The following is a 15,595-nucleotide window of genomic DNA, read 5'->3' on the forward strand; positions in this document are numbered from 1 at the left end:
AGGAAAATGACAAATATTTTAATAAAAATAACTGTTGATCTTTATTTATGTCACTTGGAATTATTGTTCCTAAATTTTATTTATGAATATAGCATGGGATTCAGGTAGTCTTGTGAAATTTGACTTCAGTTCATAGTAACTGATTGTTTTTAATACTCAAGGGTGGGCTTTGGAGAATTATTCATGCTGATTCTGGATAGGGTCTGCCTAGCACTTAAGCAAGGGCTTAGGTTGAAAAAAATTGAGCTGTGTAAGTACAGGATGGGAATGATTCACCCTCATAGCATCTTGTATCAAAGGACTTGTAGTGTTAGATGTTTGGAAGTCAGTGTCAGCATTAGGATGCAGTCAGAGTTGTGCACAGCCCAGAGGAGGAGTCTTTATTCCTGGATGCTGTATTTATGGTGGAAACTGATCCATTTTACCATACCTAGATCATGGTGACCAAGTTGGGGAAGGATCTGGAAAGAGGAGTTAAGACAGCATCCTTGACCAGGAAGGCCTCAGTCTGCGTAGGGGACAGGAATATAAAAGATAGAGCTGGGGATGCTTGGTCTGAAAAGAGAAAACTTTGTAGTGACTGTCATTGCTGTTTTCAAATATTTGAAGGATGCGCAGGTTTTTCTGGGAGCCAAGACAGTTCAGTAGAACAGCACACTTGGCTGAGGTCCCAGGCTAAGGGGAGAATTGCTGCTCACAAAATCTGGCTGGTAACATTATCACCCATACAGCTGCCCCTTCCTGCAAACTCCCGGGAGGACCCTAAAGCACTTGAGGCCTGAAGAGAGAGGACTGTTCGGGGCAGAGAGCTCACTAGACACTGGCTTACCATCTCTTCCAGTGGCCTTCCTTTCCCTGCACGCACCACATGGCTCTTACTCACTTGCTCATAACATCTCTTTCCTCACCATGACTAGTTGGCCAGGAAGTAAAGCAACACCTGGTGTACTCTACCACAGTGCTGCTTAAATTTTTTTTTTTTTAACATCTTTATTGGAGTATAATTGCCTTACAATGGTGTGTTAGTTTCTGCTTTATAACAAAGTGAATCAGTTATACATATATATATGTTCCCATATCTCTTCCCTCTTGCATCTCCCTCCCTCCCACCCTCCCTATCCCACCCCTCTAGGTGGTCACAAAGCACCGAGCTGATCTCCCTGTGCTATGCGGTTGCTTCCCACTAAGTGCTGCTTAAATTTTAATGTGTACATGAATCATCTGTGGATCCTATGAAAATGCAGATTCTGACTCAAGTGGGTCTTGATTGGGGCCCCATAAGCTGAATTTCCACAGGTCATGATGCTGCTGGTCAGTGGACCATACTTGAGTAACAAGGCTCTACTACAAATCATGAGTCTACCCTTTAGGCTACAGTCAAGCACTGTCAGGCCGAATGACCACCTCCTCCATGTTGCTTTCAGGACTAAGCCATACATCTGTATTAGCAGAGGGTTACTGCCTGGAAATCCTGCCTTTTTCCCTTCCCAGCACTCGTGAAACACTTAAAAAAAAAATTTATTTACTTATTTATTTTTGGCTGCATTGGGTCTTCGTTGGTGTGTATGGGCTTTCTCTAGTTGCAGGGAGCGGGGGCTACTCTTTGTTACGGTGTGCAGGCTTCTCATTGCAGTGGCTTCTCTTGTTGTGGAGCACGGGCTCTAGGCACACGGGCTTCAGTAGTTGTGGCTCATGGGCTCTAGAGCGCAGGTTCAGTAGTTGTGGCACGCAGGCTCAGTAGTTGTGGCTCATGGGCTCTAGAGCGCGAGCTCAGTAGTTGTGGCTCACGGGCTTAGTTGCTCTGCGGCATGTGGGATCTTCCCGGACCAGGGCTCGAACCCGTGTCTCCTGCATTGGCAGGCAGATTCTTAACCACTGCACCACCAGGGAAGTCCCTCATGAAACACTTTTATCCAGATATCACTTAGCCATCTGGTTTCTTTGTCATCTCTAGGGCCACTTCTGCAGTTATCCAACTTTTTTTTTTTCTTTTTTTAATTGCCTGAGAGCATTCTCAGGCCACAAGATTTGGCCCTGTCTGCAGGTCAGAAATGCTGGGGAATTACTGTCACCTGTAAGCAGTTCTCAACTCTAACATTTTTTGTTTTTTTTAAAGTAAACACATCATCTTGACTTTCATCCAAGTTGTTTGAGATATAGCAGTTTTTGTATATATGCATGATGCTGTCAGATACTTTACCCCAAGACACAGGTATCCATTTGCCTAACATTGGGGCACATTTGTTTTCTCATAACTGTATATTTGTGATTATCCCAAGGTACCCACTTACTCCAATTCATTGCAAAGTGATCTTTAAAAGATCTGTTTATAATACATTGAGCGTTTGCTCAATGAGGCCATGACCTCAGGAATAATGATCAAATCTTGTTAAATGTATATGCCTCTCTTTTTCTTTTTTTTTTTATGATTCAAGTTATCTGGAGTATTGTTGATTGTCATTGATTGAGGTCGTTTCAAAGTCATGTCTCTTCCCCTAGCAGTAGCTTGTTGGTCAAAATAAAGGGATTGAAAGTGTTCTTATGATGTGTTGATCTTGGTACAGTCTCAGGTGTCAGGTCCTACTGCTTTTCCATACAGGAGCTGTGTGGTCTCTGGCAAGGTACTTAATATCTCTGATCATCTGTGAACTCATCTGTAAAATAGTGATGATAATATTTACCTTGAAGAAATTAAATGAGATGTTTATGAAAGCACTTGGCCCATTTCCAGCACATGCCAGTCACTTTTAAAATGACAGCTTTGCCTCCCATTTGTTTCTCTTAGGCCAATTTCTAGCTTTTTTGGAGGGAGGGGCACATATTTTATTTCCTTTTTCACTATTCTCAAAGCATCTTGAGAACAGGATCTGTATTTTAAATCCTATCTTAGCTTTTCACTATGTGTTCAGTCATGACACGAATAAATTAATGAATGACCAGATAATCTCTAAGGTTTTCCTGACCTTTTAAGTCTTCTGATTGTTCGATTCTTCCAGTGTTCTGGCTGCTTAGAAAAAAATTGGGAAATTCTCTTAAAATGAATGTCTTCTATACTAAGGGATTTCCTCCTTAGTAGTCTTAAAAAATATGTATTATATTATTACTAGTAAGTATGTACCTGGGCCCAGGAGTCAGCTGCAGTAGTATAAGTAACCTTTTCAATTTGTCATCTTGGGCCTGATTCTTTGTATAGTGCAAATGAGGTAGTCAGAGTCTGGTCTTGATTTTGCTTCCCCTGCAGTGCTCTCTTGGGAAGATCTCTGTGAAAGATGAGCAAGAAATGTGCATTTGTTTTCATGTGACGTGCGATTTGGAAGTTATGCATAATAGAGGCTGAGTTTCATGATATATTCATCTCAGCCCTCATGGAAGATGCATTTTATGTTCTGGTTTAAATGTGCCTAGGCTAGTGGGGTCAGGCCAACTCAACGGATTAGAGGAGAAGCAGTAGGTCCTTGCAGATCTTGGGATTGAACCTGGTTACCTGTCTAGGCGAGTAGTTCTTGAGTTGTCTGTATGAATAAGCTGCTGGGAGATAGTGCCAGTTGAGGCCATCTTTACTTCTTTGTCCTGTGCCTCTGAGATGGGCACCAAACTGGTAGAAAGTGCATAGACTGTCACATCTAGACCTGAGTTTAAATCCTGGCTTGGGTATGTTACTTAATTCCAGAATCTCAGTTGTTTTTTTTTTTAATATTTCAAAAGGGGTAATATCAGTCTTACAGTTTTTTGTGAGTGATAGATTAGATAGTATATGTCAAACGCCTAGTGCAGTGCTTGGCAGTGAGATTGGGCCCTGTGTTGATGATATTCATGGTGACACATTTCAGAAGGGACACGTAGGAGACTAAGTAGGCCTGCCAACCATGAAAGTATCAGCCCTGGTGTGTGACTGAGGAGTGTCCCAAAGTTGGCTGCCTTTTATGACTAAAGTGCAGAAGGCGGTGGTGGTGCTAAAAGTTTTTCATGGGTCTGGAAAAAGAAGGTAACAATCTGGGGAAAGAAAAACTTAATTGTATGTTTCATTCCATGAAATTTTGAAATACTGATACATATGTGAGTAGCTTCAAACTTTGCTCCCCTATTGATTATCTAAGAGTTGTTCTTCACTTATAGCTTCTTGTCCGGAGGGAAGTAAAAGAAAAAAAAAAGCCTTACTCATCTCTTCTCTGACAGTTTATTTCCATTCTGAACTGTGCTTAAGCGACACTGCACCAAGCTTTGCTAATTAGCTTGTGGCCTGTCACTTACAGCGGATCATTCAGTCTCCATTGCAGGGCTTCAAGCTGTCACTGTGAGGGCTCTCAGACAAAAGGTGAATTGGGTTCCATACGGTACAATTGATTGTGGGTTTTGGTTCTTTGCCTCAAGCTGAGCTAATTTTAGATTCTGGGAATCCTGGTAGTAAGTCATGAGGATTGATGATGGCTGTGATATCCAGAAGTAAAATAAAACATATTTTTGTTCTTTACATACAGCTATTTCGAACTGGAGAGCAGTGGTCTGAGGGATGAGATTCGATATCACTACATACATAACGGCAAGCCCAGGACAGAGGCACTTCCGTACCAGATGGCTGACGGACAGTGGCACAAGGTTGCACTGTCAGTTAGTGCCTCCCATCTCCTGCTCCACGTCGACTGCAACAGGTATGACTTCGCCTTTGATCTTTCGTGACTGTGCCCTTGAAATTGAGCAATGGGGAAGGGATAAAGCCAACCCCCTCCAAGCCTTGCTGGGAAACAAGCCAAAGGACCCTAATCGTCATTTAACATACCAAAATGGGCCATTAGGCCTGCTGGAATGACCAACTGTAATATGTTAAGAAAACAGTTCATTAAAATGGAAACATATCCGGCAATTAGGAAGAAATGTACAAAAGGTTGATTATAGATGGGGGAATATTAAGTGCACCTCGGTGTACTCCAGGTACCAGCTGGAATTCCATGGAGCTGTGATCACAGTTAACTGTGATATATTGTTGTTGAGTTCGTTCCACTTGGAAGCGAATGAGCTGGTCTACCTTAGAATGAATCTGAGAAGGCAGTGCTAGTGGAGCGGCTAATCCTATTTGACTTCATCAAGCACAGCTTTGCTTAAATATTTTTTCCAAATGGCAACTTCTTAAAGAGGCTGTTCTTTGAATCTTTTGGAATTGATGCCTTTTATCCTCTGCAGAGGAATGAGCTTCCCAGCTTGTCAGAGGATGGCGGGACTATTTGGAAGTCGGGGCTTTCACAGGAGGTTGTGGGTTGGGTTGAGAAGGAGATATTGGCTCCTGTGTCCGTCCCTGGGCGGGGAGGTTTACTGCCAGCTGAAGAAAGGACCCTGTTGGTCTCTGTTGGCTCACTTGTGGCTGGACAGCTGGATGATGGTGGTCAAGGGGAATATTTTGATTTCTCCAGAACCCACTGAAAGTCCTTATGGGTAGTGATCTGAGTCCTATTATAGAGAATTTTTGGTGCTGCAAGGTAGCTATGAATTGTTGGTTTTCATTAATGATACTGTCCAAATTCAAGTGATTGTTCTGCCACAGAACTTGTTCTCTTGGGCCCAGGATAAGATACAGGCATGTTGGGGACAGCCTCCCTTCCGGCACCCAATAGAAGGAAGCATAATCCAAGGTCAGTCAGCTCCACACTGCATTTCTGATGAGGTGATACTTCAATGTACTTGCCATTCCAGCTCTGCAGTCTCTTTTAGAAGAGGACCTGGAGAGGCAGAGAACAGAAACTAGCGTCAGGTTTAAGGGAAGTCCCGCCATCTTAAAGTGAGTCTTGGTACAGTTTGATGTCATCTCTTTCGGGCGCTTTCTGGATTTTTCTGAAGAATCGTGGCTTCAAGTAGATGTAATGTGTGTGCCTGGACCACGTTTCCATAGAAACCACAAGCTCCTTTTTACCGTGGGCTGGGCAGCCTGGGCAAAGCCAGCCCTCAGTCACTAACTCCACTTCCACCTTCAAGAGCTTATTGGCTCTTTCAATTCTCTAGAACTAAAGGGGCCTGTCAGGGAGCACTCGTGCTCCCCCCTACCCACCACTCATGCTGCCCCAATGGGAGACAAGAAGGGTCCTGCATGTCCTCCTATGCCATAGGCCAGAAAGGAGCCTCGAAGTCCTCGTTTAGTAATTCCCAAATGAAAAGTCCTGGAGACACCACTGTGTTCTTGCTTTGCAATTTTTTTGCTTCCTCTTTTCAAAAGTTATATCTTCTATTTCCACATATTCTCCTCTCTGGAGAAGAGGAAAAAGAGGAGAGAGGATATGTCTCTGCTAATCGAAGGTTTCCTGCCTTCAAAATGCTCTGGTCCCTCTGAGATAGTCTCCTCTGCCATCCTCAGCCACTTGTTAGCTGTGGGAATTTGGGCACATTAATATCTTTTCATCTCAGTTTTTTAATTTGTAAACGGGGACTGCTAATGCTAGCACATACTCACAGATGCGAATGTTAAAAAAGATAATTCACATAAAGTGCTGTGGGTGGTGCTTGGCCTTTGGCACCCAGTACATGGTGGTGTTTCTTACTGTTATATTATTATTTATTCTGCACATCTGTGGTGTCTCTTCGTCTCCAAACTTTCATTTACTGTATATCCTGGCCTCTCTACCAGGAAAGTGGGGAGAGAACACGAGAGCTGGAACCCATAGTACGCTTTAGGGTCAGCCCCATTTATACGGAATGGATTGAGGAGATTCTAAATATTATTTCCCTACTCTTGAAAATTTTTATACTTTGGTTCATGACATAACATGTTTTTCTTTATGTAAGATCTTGGAGGGAAAGCATAAAGTTGTTGCCAGTTAATGATTTATGGGCCCAACACAAATGGGTTTTTTAGATAGGTTAGGGAAAGAGAGGCCGGGAGCGACTGGCCCATAGAGGAGGTACGTTTTGATTTTGGTGTAGGAAAAGTCTAGAAACAGAGTTCCCAAACCTGACTACACTTAAGAATTACTGCGGAACCTATAAAAAACATATGAGTAACCGGGCGCCATCTCTGACCTAGTGGATCAGGTTCTCTGAGGGTGGAACTATATTCTTCATAAGCTCTCCGGGTAGCTCTTACGCAGGCAGGTTGGCCTTGGTGCATGGACTCGCGTTTGAAAACCAGTGGTTTAAATAGAGGCGGCACCTGCGGTTTCCCCAAACGTGGGAAACTCGACTGCATAGTTTGTGGTAGTGGGGGACTGCGTTCGTGCTTTCCCCTGAAAAAAAATATAGAGGGGGTAGAAGCTGGAGGAGAGGCCGGGCTGCAACACATCAGTGAGGGACCCTGGAAATCCAGGTACCTGAAGCAGATCCCCAGTAGGGAGGAGGAAAGTTTAAGGTGGGCTAGTGTCTATTACATGGAATAAACGTATCTTCTTCAGAAGTTTCTTGCTAGCCAGCACTGGTTGATTTTAGGGTGGCGGAAGCTGTGGTCTTTTTATCAGGATGCTGGTCTACTACTTATCTAGGCCACCCTCACGGAGAGTGAATTTCAGAGAGGCTGATTTTTATTCTCTAAGCTATGTATTTCATACTGTCGTGAGATTCTTCCTTTTTGATTCCTTTACCCTTAAAGTTACACTGTCTTATTTTTCTCAACCTGTCACCTGCCAGAGTTGCGCTGGGTAGAAGATAGATGGTGATGTGATAGATAATGTTTATTGCATGTTGACTGTGCTAGTGACAGTGCTAAGTGCTTTACATAGATGAATTCATCACTCAGGCTGTTATTTTTATCATTTAAAAATGATGGTGGGCTTCCCTGGTGGTGCAGTGGTTGAGAATCCGCCTGCCAATGCAGGGGACACGGGTTCGAGCCCTGGTCTGGGAAGATCCCACATGCCGCGGAGCGGCTGGGCCCGTGAGCCACAATTACTGAGCCTGCGCGTCTGGAGCCTGTGCTCCGCAACAAGAGAGGCCACGACAGTGAGAGGCCCGCGCACCGCGATGAAGAGTGGCCCCCGCTTGCCGCAACTAGAGAAAGCCCTCGCACAGAAACGAAGACCCAACACAGCCAAAAGTAAATAAATAAATAAATTAAAAAAAAAAAACTTTACTGGCAAGCTGTGAAGGTTTCAGTGCTAGATTAAGTGTTCCAAAATTCTAATATTTGGTTGAAAACTCAGATGTTACCATTCACAAGAAAAGTATCATTTCTTTAAAAAAAAAAAAAATGATGGAGCTGAGGTTACATTCTATTTCTGCAATCCCGCTGCTGCTAAGTGGCAGCTCTAGGATTTGGACCCGAGTCTGACTTGTGCATGCCTGTTGTAACCACTAGCCTATTTAGCCCAACGGGAGGGACTATTGTCACTGGACTTAGAATATGAGGGAAGGCAAGAGCCAGACTCAGTGTTAGCAGTTTGTTCTTTCTTTCTAGTATTTTTCTCCCCTTGTCTTATATTGCCAGTCTTTGGAGTTGTTGGGTAAGATGTGGAATGTTACTAATGGAACCCATTGCCTTGGCATAAGGGAAGGGACCTCCATCTATTATTGCACATCTACCATAGGCCAGCTAATGTGTTAAGTATAATAGTCCTTAGGACGGCCATGTGGTGTGGGAGCAATTTCATTAGACCCATTTTACAGATTTGGAATTAGAAAGGCTCCGAGATGGTAAGTAACTCAGTCTCAATCACATAACGTAAAAAGCATAGAGCCAGAACTGTGAACCAGGATCTAACTCCCCAGTCTTGTCTTCCCTCCTCTCTGCCTCTGAAATTCATGTCCTTCCCAAGACAAAGTTATAACCATGCCAGGAAGTCTTCCCAGGAGAGAGAAGCTACAGAAGTTCCAGGAACCATAAAAACACTTGAAATCAGGAAGAGAAGATTGCCAGGCAATTCCTTTGCTCTGAGGAACTGGAATGTAGCAGGATATTCTACCTTTTTTAGAATTGAGAAACAGAGCCCTTTCAGACCTAATAACACAAATTGTCACAAGAAAAGCGACTGCTATTTTAGTTGGTAGTTTAACACTTTCTGCTTGCTATTGAGACACACTTTTCTCCCTGCTTCAGCTGTTCAGCCGGGCCTAGTTAGAAACTCCCAAAGTGTGGGTAGCAGATAACCTCAAGCTAGAAACATAAAAGGAACCACTCAGTTGGGTGGCCAGCCTGATTATCTCCACTGCCTTAGGTTTTTCTTTAGCTGCCTTGGTATTAATAGTTGCCAACAAAGCTGAGAAGGAGGCCTGAACTAATCTTCCTCAGATTCCCCTTCTCCATTCTCGGCTCACCCTGTGGCCTGTCCCCATTACTCAAAGCCCACAATCCATTGACATCGGGGATTCAGGGCCTAAGAGTTCTTTCACCACAAAAGGGATTTTCTTTCCTTCTCTTTACTTGGTAACTTTTAATTTTCAATCCATCCATCCAATGAAAGTTTTGGACACACTACCTCTGCCAGGCTGTGGAGATACAAAGCATTAGGAGTTCTTGCCATCAGGAAATCCATGGTTTATTTGTCCTGTACTTTTGAATTCTGAAGCCACCAGGGCCCCCCCAGTGACTGACCCTGGTCCTTGGACATCAGGAGAATCGTGGACTCAGATGGAAGCCTTGTGAGCAGGCTATTCTGTCAACTCATAATAGCAGCTGAGCAGTAGAGAGAACTGAGAAGCGTTACTCCCAGCATCTTGGTCTTGAAGTGACAGTGGAGGAATGGACTCAAAAGTGTTTTCCATTCAAATGGTACGTGCATCCAGCCTTCAGCCAGAACTTTTTGCAATATGCAGGTCTCCTTACGCAGATCCCACCTCCTCTTGCCTCACTGCTGGAAAAATGTCTCTTACACAGCCCCATTGTAACGGAGCTCTGAACTCACACCTCATTTGTTCAAAGGTGCACATGTAGACAGAGCACGTGCACACACACATGCCTGCAGCCCAGTTGTCACTCTGACCGTTAACGATTATATTCTAGACAGTAAACATATTTAGATTTTACTTCTAACGCATGCTATTTATTCACTGCAGAGCACATTCAATGTTTCCGTACAACTGATTTTTGAAGAACATGCAGAACCAGAAAAACAAACTTACTATAAATCACTGAACAAGTCAGTAATTCAAGGTTCCTGTTGAATATTTCAGAGTAACTTCAAGATATGAGCATCTGTTTATATCTCTAGGTTTTTCATAATGAAATATGGTGACACGGCATCTTCTTTCCAGAGAGCTCCTAAAGTATTTACAAACATCATATTATTAAACCACACATTCCTTAAGGTAGTTAAGTCACATATAATGTACTCCACTGACTTTTATACAAACATTTGCACTAGAGTAAGGAGGGAGAAATTAAGAGATGACTATCAAAGGCCAATGCTTCCAAAGGAGCCAGGCCAAGATTCTCAGTCTCCTGCTTCCCCTACTGATAGATTATTTACTTCACAAACAGGAGCACATGCACACAACTCATCATCAAAATTAAAATTGAGAATCTAGCATGTGCCTCATGTCCAACTAACCCGGTAGCACCAGATTTTCTGTCCAGGAAGAGATGACAAGCAAGCTAGGAAGACAGGATATAACCCACGTGTAAATTTAAGTAACAGTACAAGGCGACAGTACAAGGGATCTTGTAAGTGCACGATGGATTGCTAGATTTCTGCTAGAGACAATCAGGTCTGGGAGACGACAGGAGGAAGAGCTCCTGGGGACATGGAGTAGCCTCTCAATTTCTTACCATCCCAGGTGAAAATGCATGACAATTTCTCCAGCTTTACAGTTTTTGCCTCTGTGTGATGTGATTCCATACCAGTCACAGGAGAACTGGGCTTGGAATGAGGTTCATCTTATAAGCATTACACAGCCAGTCATAGTGCTGGTGAGAGAAGAGTGTGTATGGGTGAGTGGATGAAGCTGGCGGTGAGAGAAAGCCTGCAGGAAGAGACAGAGAAGGAAATATGACAGAGCGGGGGACGGGGGAAGAAAAGCTGTTCTCCAGGTGACCAGGCATATGGGCTCTGTGGTCTAACCTAAACTTGTAGCGAATGCTGGACCTTTGTCTTGGTTTTGCCATTTATAAAATGTGACTTAAATGCAATGATGCAGGGGTATGAAATCAGGAAATCTGTGTCTTAGATTCTTGAAGATTCCTCCCATCCTCTTGTCCTCTAATCCTTCCTCCCTCCCTATGCCAGAAACTGGGCTTGCATCTAAAATGGGAGTAATAGTAACTCTTCTACCATATGGTTATTGTAGGAATGTAGCAAGAGAGTGTGTGCAAAATCCTTAGAAAATTTCAAGCTGCTATATGAACACACAGCATCATGAAGTACTATAAACATATACCATCATATAGAAAAGATGTTCAAGTATCATATTGAAAATGAATACAATTTAGTCAGATTTTCACCTGTATAAAGACAGTGGCTCGTGTCCCATGGATGAGGATATAGTGTGTAATGTGGATCCATGGTGCAGTGTAGGGTTTGAGGTCAATCAGGTCCCTGAAGTTATTCTAACTGCCAAATCCTAGGCATGGTTCTCCAGTAGTTTGTCTTTTAGTTCCGTGGTAGGTAGTGAAACATCATGGTGCATGGCTTTTATGCCAACACAGTCCCTTTAAAAATAAGTAATTGCAGAGTCTCTTTAAAAATATGTAACTGAGGCTGAATGGGGAAGGAAACATCCCCTCCAATGTAATACGATCTTTCGTTGGTCCTGGCAGGGCTTTGAGAATGTGGCATGGCTTCTTTCCTTTTTTATTTCTGTGAGAGAAGAGGTTCAAAGATTTACTTCCCCCCTCCTCAAGCCATGAGCCAAAATCGTCAGAGCTTTTAGGAGGAGATGTAAATAAAGCCAGGTGAATGAGGAAACAAATATGTTGTAATTTCCTGGGTCTCCTAAACAAAATAGATACTCTTTGCTTCTCTACTTTGAAAATCTGGCTTTTTAGCACAAAAACATTCTGGATTGAAAACTTGAGCTGAAAGAAATTGTTAAATTTGTATGACCCTAGGAAATTCATTTACTGTCTCTGGGCCTTAGCTCCCTAGGTATAAAAAGAGGGGCTAGGACCAGATTATTTCTAAATCTTCTTCCACCTCTACTCTTCTGGGCATCTCTCTGATTCTAGCTCATCACAGTGCTTAGTTTTAGGGTATGGGTTTTTTTTTTTGCCTTCAGGACCCTGGAGAGCAACCCAGCATGCCACCTTCACAGGGCTGCTTCTGTAGTAGACCGGCAGGGGGTTTGCAGTCATCTGAATTGATACCTGCGTTGACAGTGCAGCATGTTGCTGGAGAGCAAAGATTGCTTACCCTAGCTGCCCAATCTTTTTTTTTCTCAGTTGCCTCCCTTCTTGCTGGAGTAGATGCCGAATATGCATTTTTGGCTCTAAGGCATGTTGGCATTTTGTTCTCTCCACCTTGTGTTCTTTCTTCCTTTCAGACATGTTCTGACGCAGACATGTGACAGCAGACAGCCTTTTTGGGGGGTACAGGCTGCCCTGGCTACGGAGGCCCTGGTAGCTTGGTAACCTACAAGATAGAGCCGTGTACTGCAGTCAGCAGATGATGGATAGTTGTGCTGTTAAAAAACATAACACATCCTCTGAATACTGAAGGAGAAAAAGCCTTTGCTGCTGCCAAGCTGTAGAGACTTAAATAATGGGAGAGAATGAATCTAACGGTCTAGGTGGCCAATGTAATACAGTCCATGTTGTAGATTTTTTGGCAGAGTAGAGAGTGGCTGCTTAATTGTTAAGGCAGCTCAGACATTACCATGTTGGCTGTCTCATTCTGGCTGAGACCCTCACACTTCTACTCATGCTTTGTACCCTGTGGCTTATTCATCCCAACCTCGTTAGGTGGATTCCAAATTTAACTTTGCCCTATCTTCTAATGGCATCAGTAGATAAACCTATCTCTAATTTTGTCTTTTCAAAAACCTTTATCTTTTCCTCTTGTTGCCTGGTGGGTTTAAATATGCTTTTGGTCAACCGTGGCCTCAGTGGCAGAGAGAGGTAGGAGGTGAAAGGATTAATTGAAATGGATAATGAGAGAGTGGCCTGCATTTCCCCCTATCCACCTGCACTCCTGAGCTTTCAGAATTGCAAATGGGGGGCTTCCCTGGTGGCGCAGTGGTTGAGAGTCTGCCTGCCAATGCAGGGGACACGGGTTCGAGCCCTGGTCTGGGCAGATCCCACATGCCGCGGAGCAACTGGGCCCGTGAGCCACAATTACTGAGCCTGTGCGTCTGGAGCCTGTACTCCGCAACAAGAGAGGCCGCGACAGTGAGAGGCCCGCGCACCGCGATGAAGAGTGGCCCCCACTTGCCGCAACTAGAGAAAGCCCTCGCACAGAAACGAAGACCCAACATAGCCATAAATAAATAAATAAATAAAAATTTTAAAATGACTAATACTCTCTAAAAAACAAAAAACACAAAAAACAAACAAAAAAAGCATTAATTAAAAAAAATTGCAAATGGAAAGGACTAAAAAGAAATACAATAGGTGGTTTGTATCTCTTTATCTGGTGGTTTGTTGGCTACCTGAGGCCGTGATGAGATTAATAAGGAGGCACATTATTGCATTCATGGGGCTTAAGATGTATTAAAATAGAAAGGAAAATAAGACTTCATTCCCAACTTACAGTGATTTCATCTACATGCCTTCAGACACACCTTGAGTTGTGATTGTATTGCATGGACATGGGTCTATACAGGATGAATGGAAGGGGAAATAGGCTGCAGGAGAAATAATGTTTTCTTGTAGGAGAAAATATTGAAGCTTGCATCTTTATTGTTACAATTCTACTCTGCCCTTTTTTTTTTTTTTTTTTTTTTTTGCCTATGTTGGGTCTTTCTTTGTTTCTGTGCAAGGGCTTTCTCTAGTTGTGGCAAGCGGGGGCCACTCTTCATCGCGGTGTGCTGGCCTCTCACTGTCGCGGCCTCTCTTGTTGCAGAGCACAGGCTCCAGACGTGCAGGCTCAGTAGTTGTGGCTCACAGGCCTAGTTGCTCCGCGGCATGTGGGATCTTCCCAGACGAAGGCTCGAACCCGTGTCCCCTGCATTAGCAGGCAGATTCTCAACCACTGCGCCACCAGGGAAGCCCTACTCTGCCCTTTTTGATGGATATGTATGGTTATTCCTTTAAAAGGAAAGCAGTGAGAGAAAATAAAAAGTCAAACCAGAACAATATGTATGATGGAACTCTATTTTTTAAAAAATATACATTTATACATTAGTTGTCTCTTTCCTTTTATGCTTCACTCATTGGAAAGGAGCATTGGGAAATAAAAAATGCATGAGCCAGCCATGAGGACTTTTTAATTGAAAAAGAAAAAGATTTCCAAACACTACATTAGTTTTCTAGTTTGACCAGGGGTACAGATGTTGTCATTGAAAAGAACTGATTTTCTATACTACCAGAAAGAAATTCTTCTATCTCTCTGGGAACTTAAATTAATGTTATAAATAATAGCAACCAGAGCGGTTGGATGCAAGGAAACAGATTTATAGCTGAACCTGTTTGGCTGCTTTTCTCTTAGGGTGTGTGATGGGGATGGGTGTGAGGATGAGGAGGCTTGGAAGGAAAAGGTTTCTGTGCATGCTTTTCCCTGCTCTAACCCCCTAATTCAGTTGACTTTTGTCTCTCAGCCCATCCATCTTAACTTCTTGCAAGTGTGTCTCTCTGGAGCTCCAGAGCCACTAAGCCAGCTGGTTAATGTGCCTGGGCCCTCAACTGAGGGTTTTCTGGGGCAATTAGAGTAGAAATAATCTCCCTTCTCCTTAAAGGGCCTGTGTGATGCTGTCTCTAACTCTTCCTCAGGAGTGTCCTGCTGCATCTCTACTCGTTAAGAGTCTATTCGTCTGAGAGTATCACTTTCCTGACAGCAAATTTCACACAAAGGAACTTACAGGCTTGGAGTTGGGGCCATGAGCTGGCTTCTTTGGGATACTCAGAATACTGGTATTACCCAGAATGGAATTTCATTTCCACTGGAGGTTAACAGCCTTGGGCTGTGTTTCATTCTGGTGTGTCCCCAGCACAGCTCATTCAGTTACTCAGTGTTCTCCAAGTTGGTGCTGTCTTTGAAGCACACGCAAGGAAGGAGCTGGGCAATCTATGATTCCAATTTCTTGAATTCTTTGACATTTTGCCCTTAGAGACCCAGCACTATGCTGGGAAAAACTCAGACTTTTTGCTCAGTCATTGCTGAGTTGAGGTTAGTGTTTTGGATTGTTTTTTTTTAAAGAGGTGATTTACATATTCACTTGATTTTTTTTTTTAATTATGAGCACCTTTAATTATTATTTATTTATTTATTTATTTATTTTTTTGGCTGTGTTGGGTCTTCGTTTCTGTGCGAGGGCTTTCTCTAATTGCGGCAAGCGGGGGCCACTCTTCATCGTGGTGCGCGGACCGCTCACTATCGTGGCCTCTCTTGTTGCGGAGCACAGGCTCCAGACGCGCAGGCTCAGCAGTTGTGGCTCACGGGCCTAGTTGCTCCGCGACACGTGGGATCTTCCCAGACCAGGACTCGAACCCGTGTCTCCTGCATTGGCAGGCAGATTCTCAACCACTGCGCCACCAGGGAAGCCCTCACTTGATTTTTTTGTAAAAGCACTCTGAGGTGGGTGTTCTTGCATCGTATAC

The 15,595-nt window shown here is 43.5% G+C and overlaps 1 protein-coding gene and 1 pseudogene across 2 annotated transcripts in view; both read left to right on the forward strand.

The window, feature by feature from the left end:
* NELL1 (neural EGFL like 1) overlaps positions 1-15,595 on the forward strand; it is an 862,938-nt gene that overhangs the window by 122,558 nt on the left and 724,785 nt on the right. For both annotated transcript variants that reach the window (XM_036862585.1, XM_036862586.1), the window contains exon 4: positions 4,479-4,649. In XM_036862585.1, coding sequence (XP_036718480.1) covers positions 4,479-4,649 — 171 coding nt within the window. The remainder of the gene's footprint in view (positions 1-4,478; positions 4,650-15,595) is intronic.
* On the forward strand, positions 7,059-7,208 carry LOC118900354 (annotated as a pseudogene).

The sequence above is a fragment of the Balaenoptera musculus genome, chromosome 8 (assembly GCF_009873245.2).
Source record: "Balaenoptera musculus isolate JJ_BM4_2016_0621 chromosome 8, mBalMus1.pri.v3, whole genome shotgun sequence".
In the NCBI taxonomy this organism is placed as follows: domain Eukaryota; kingdom Metazoa; phylum Chordata; class Mammalia; order Artiodactyla; family Balaenopteridae; genus Balaenoptera; species Balaenoptera musculus.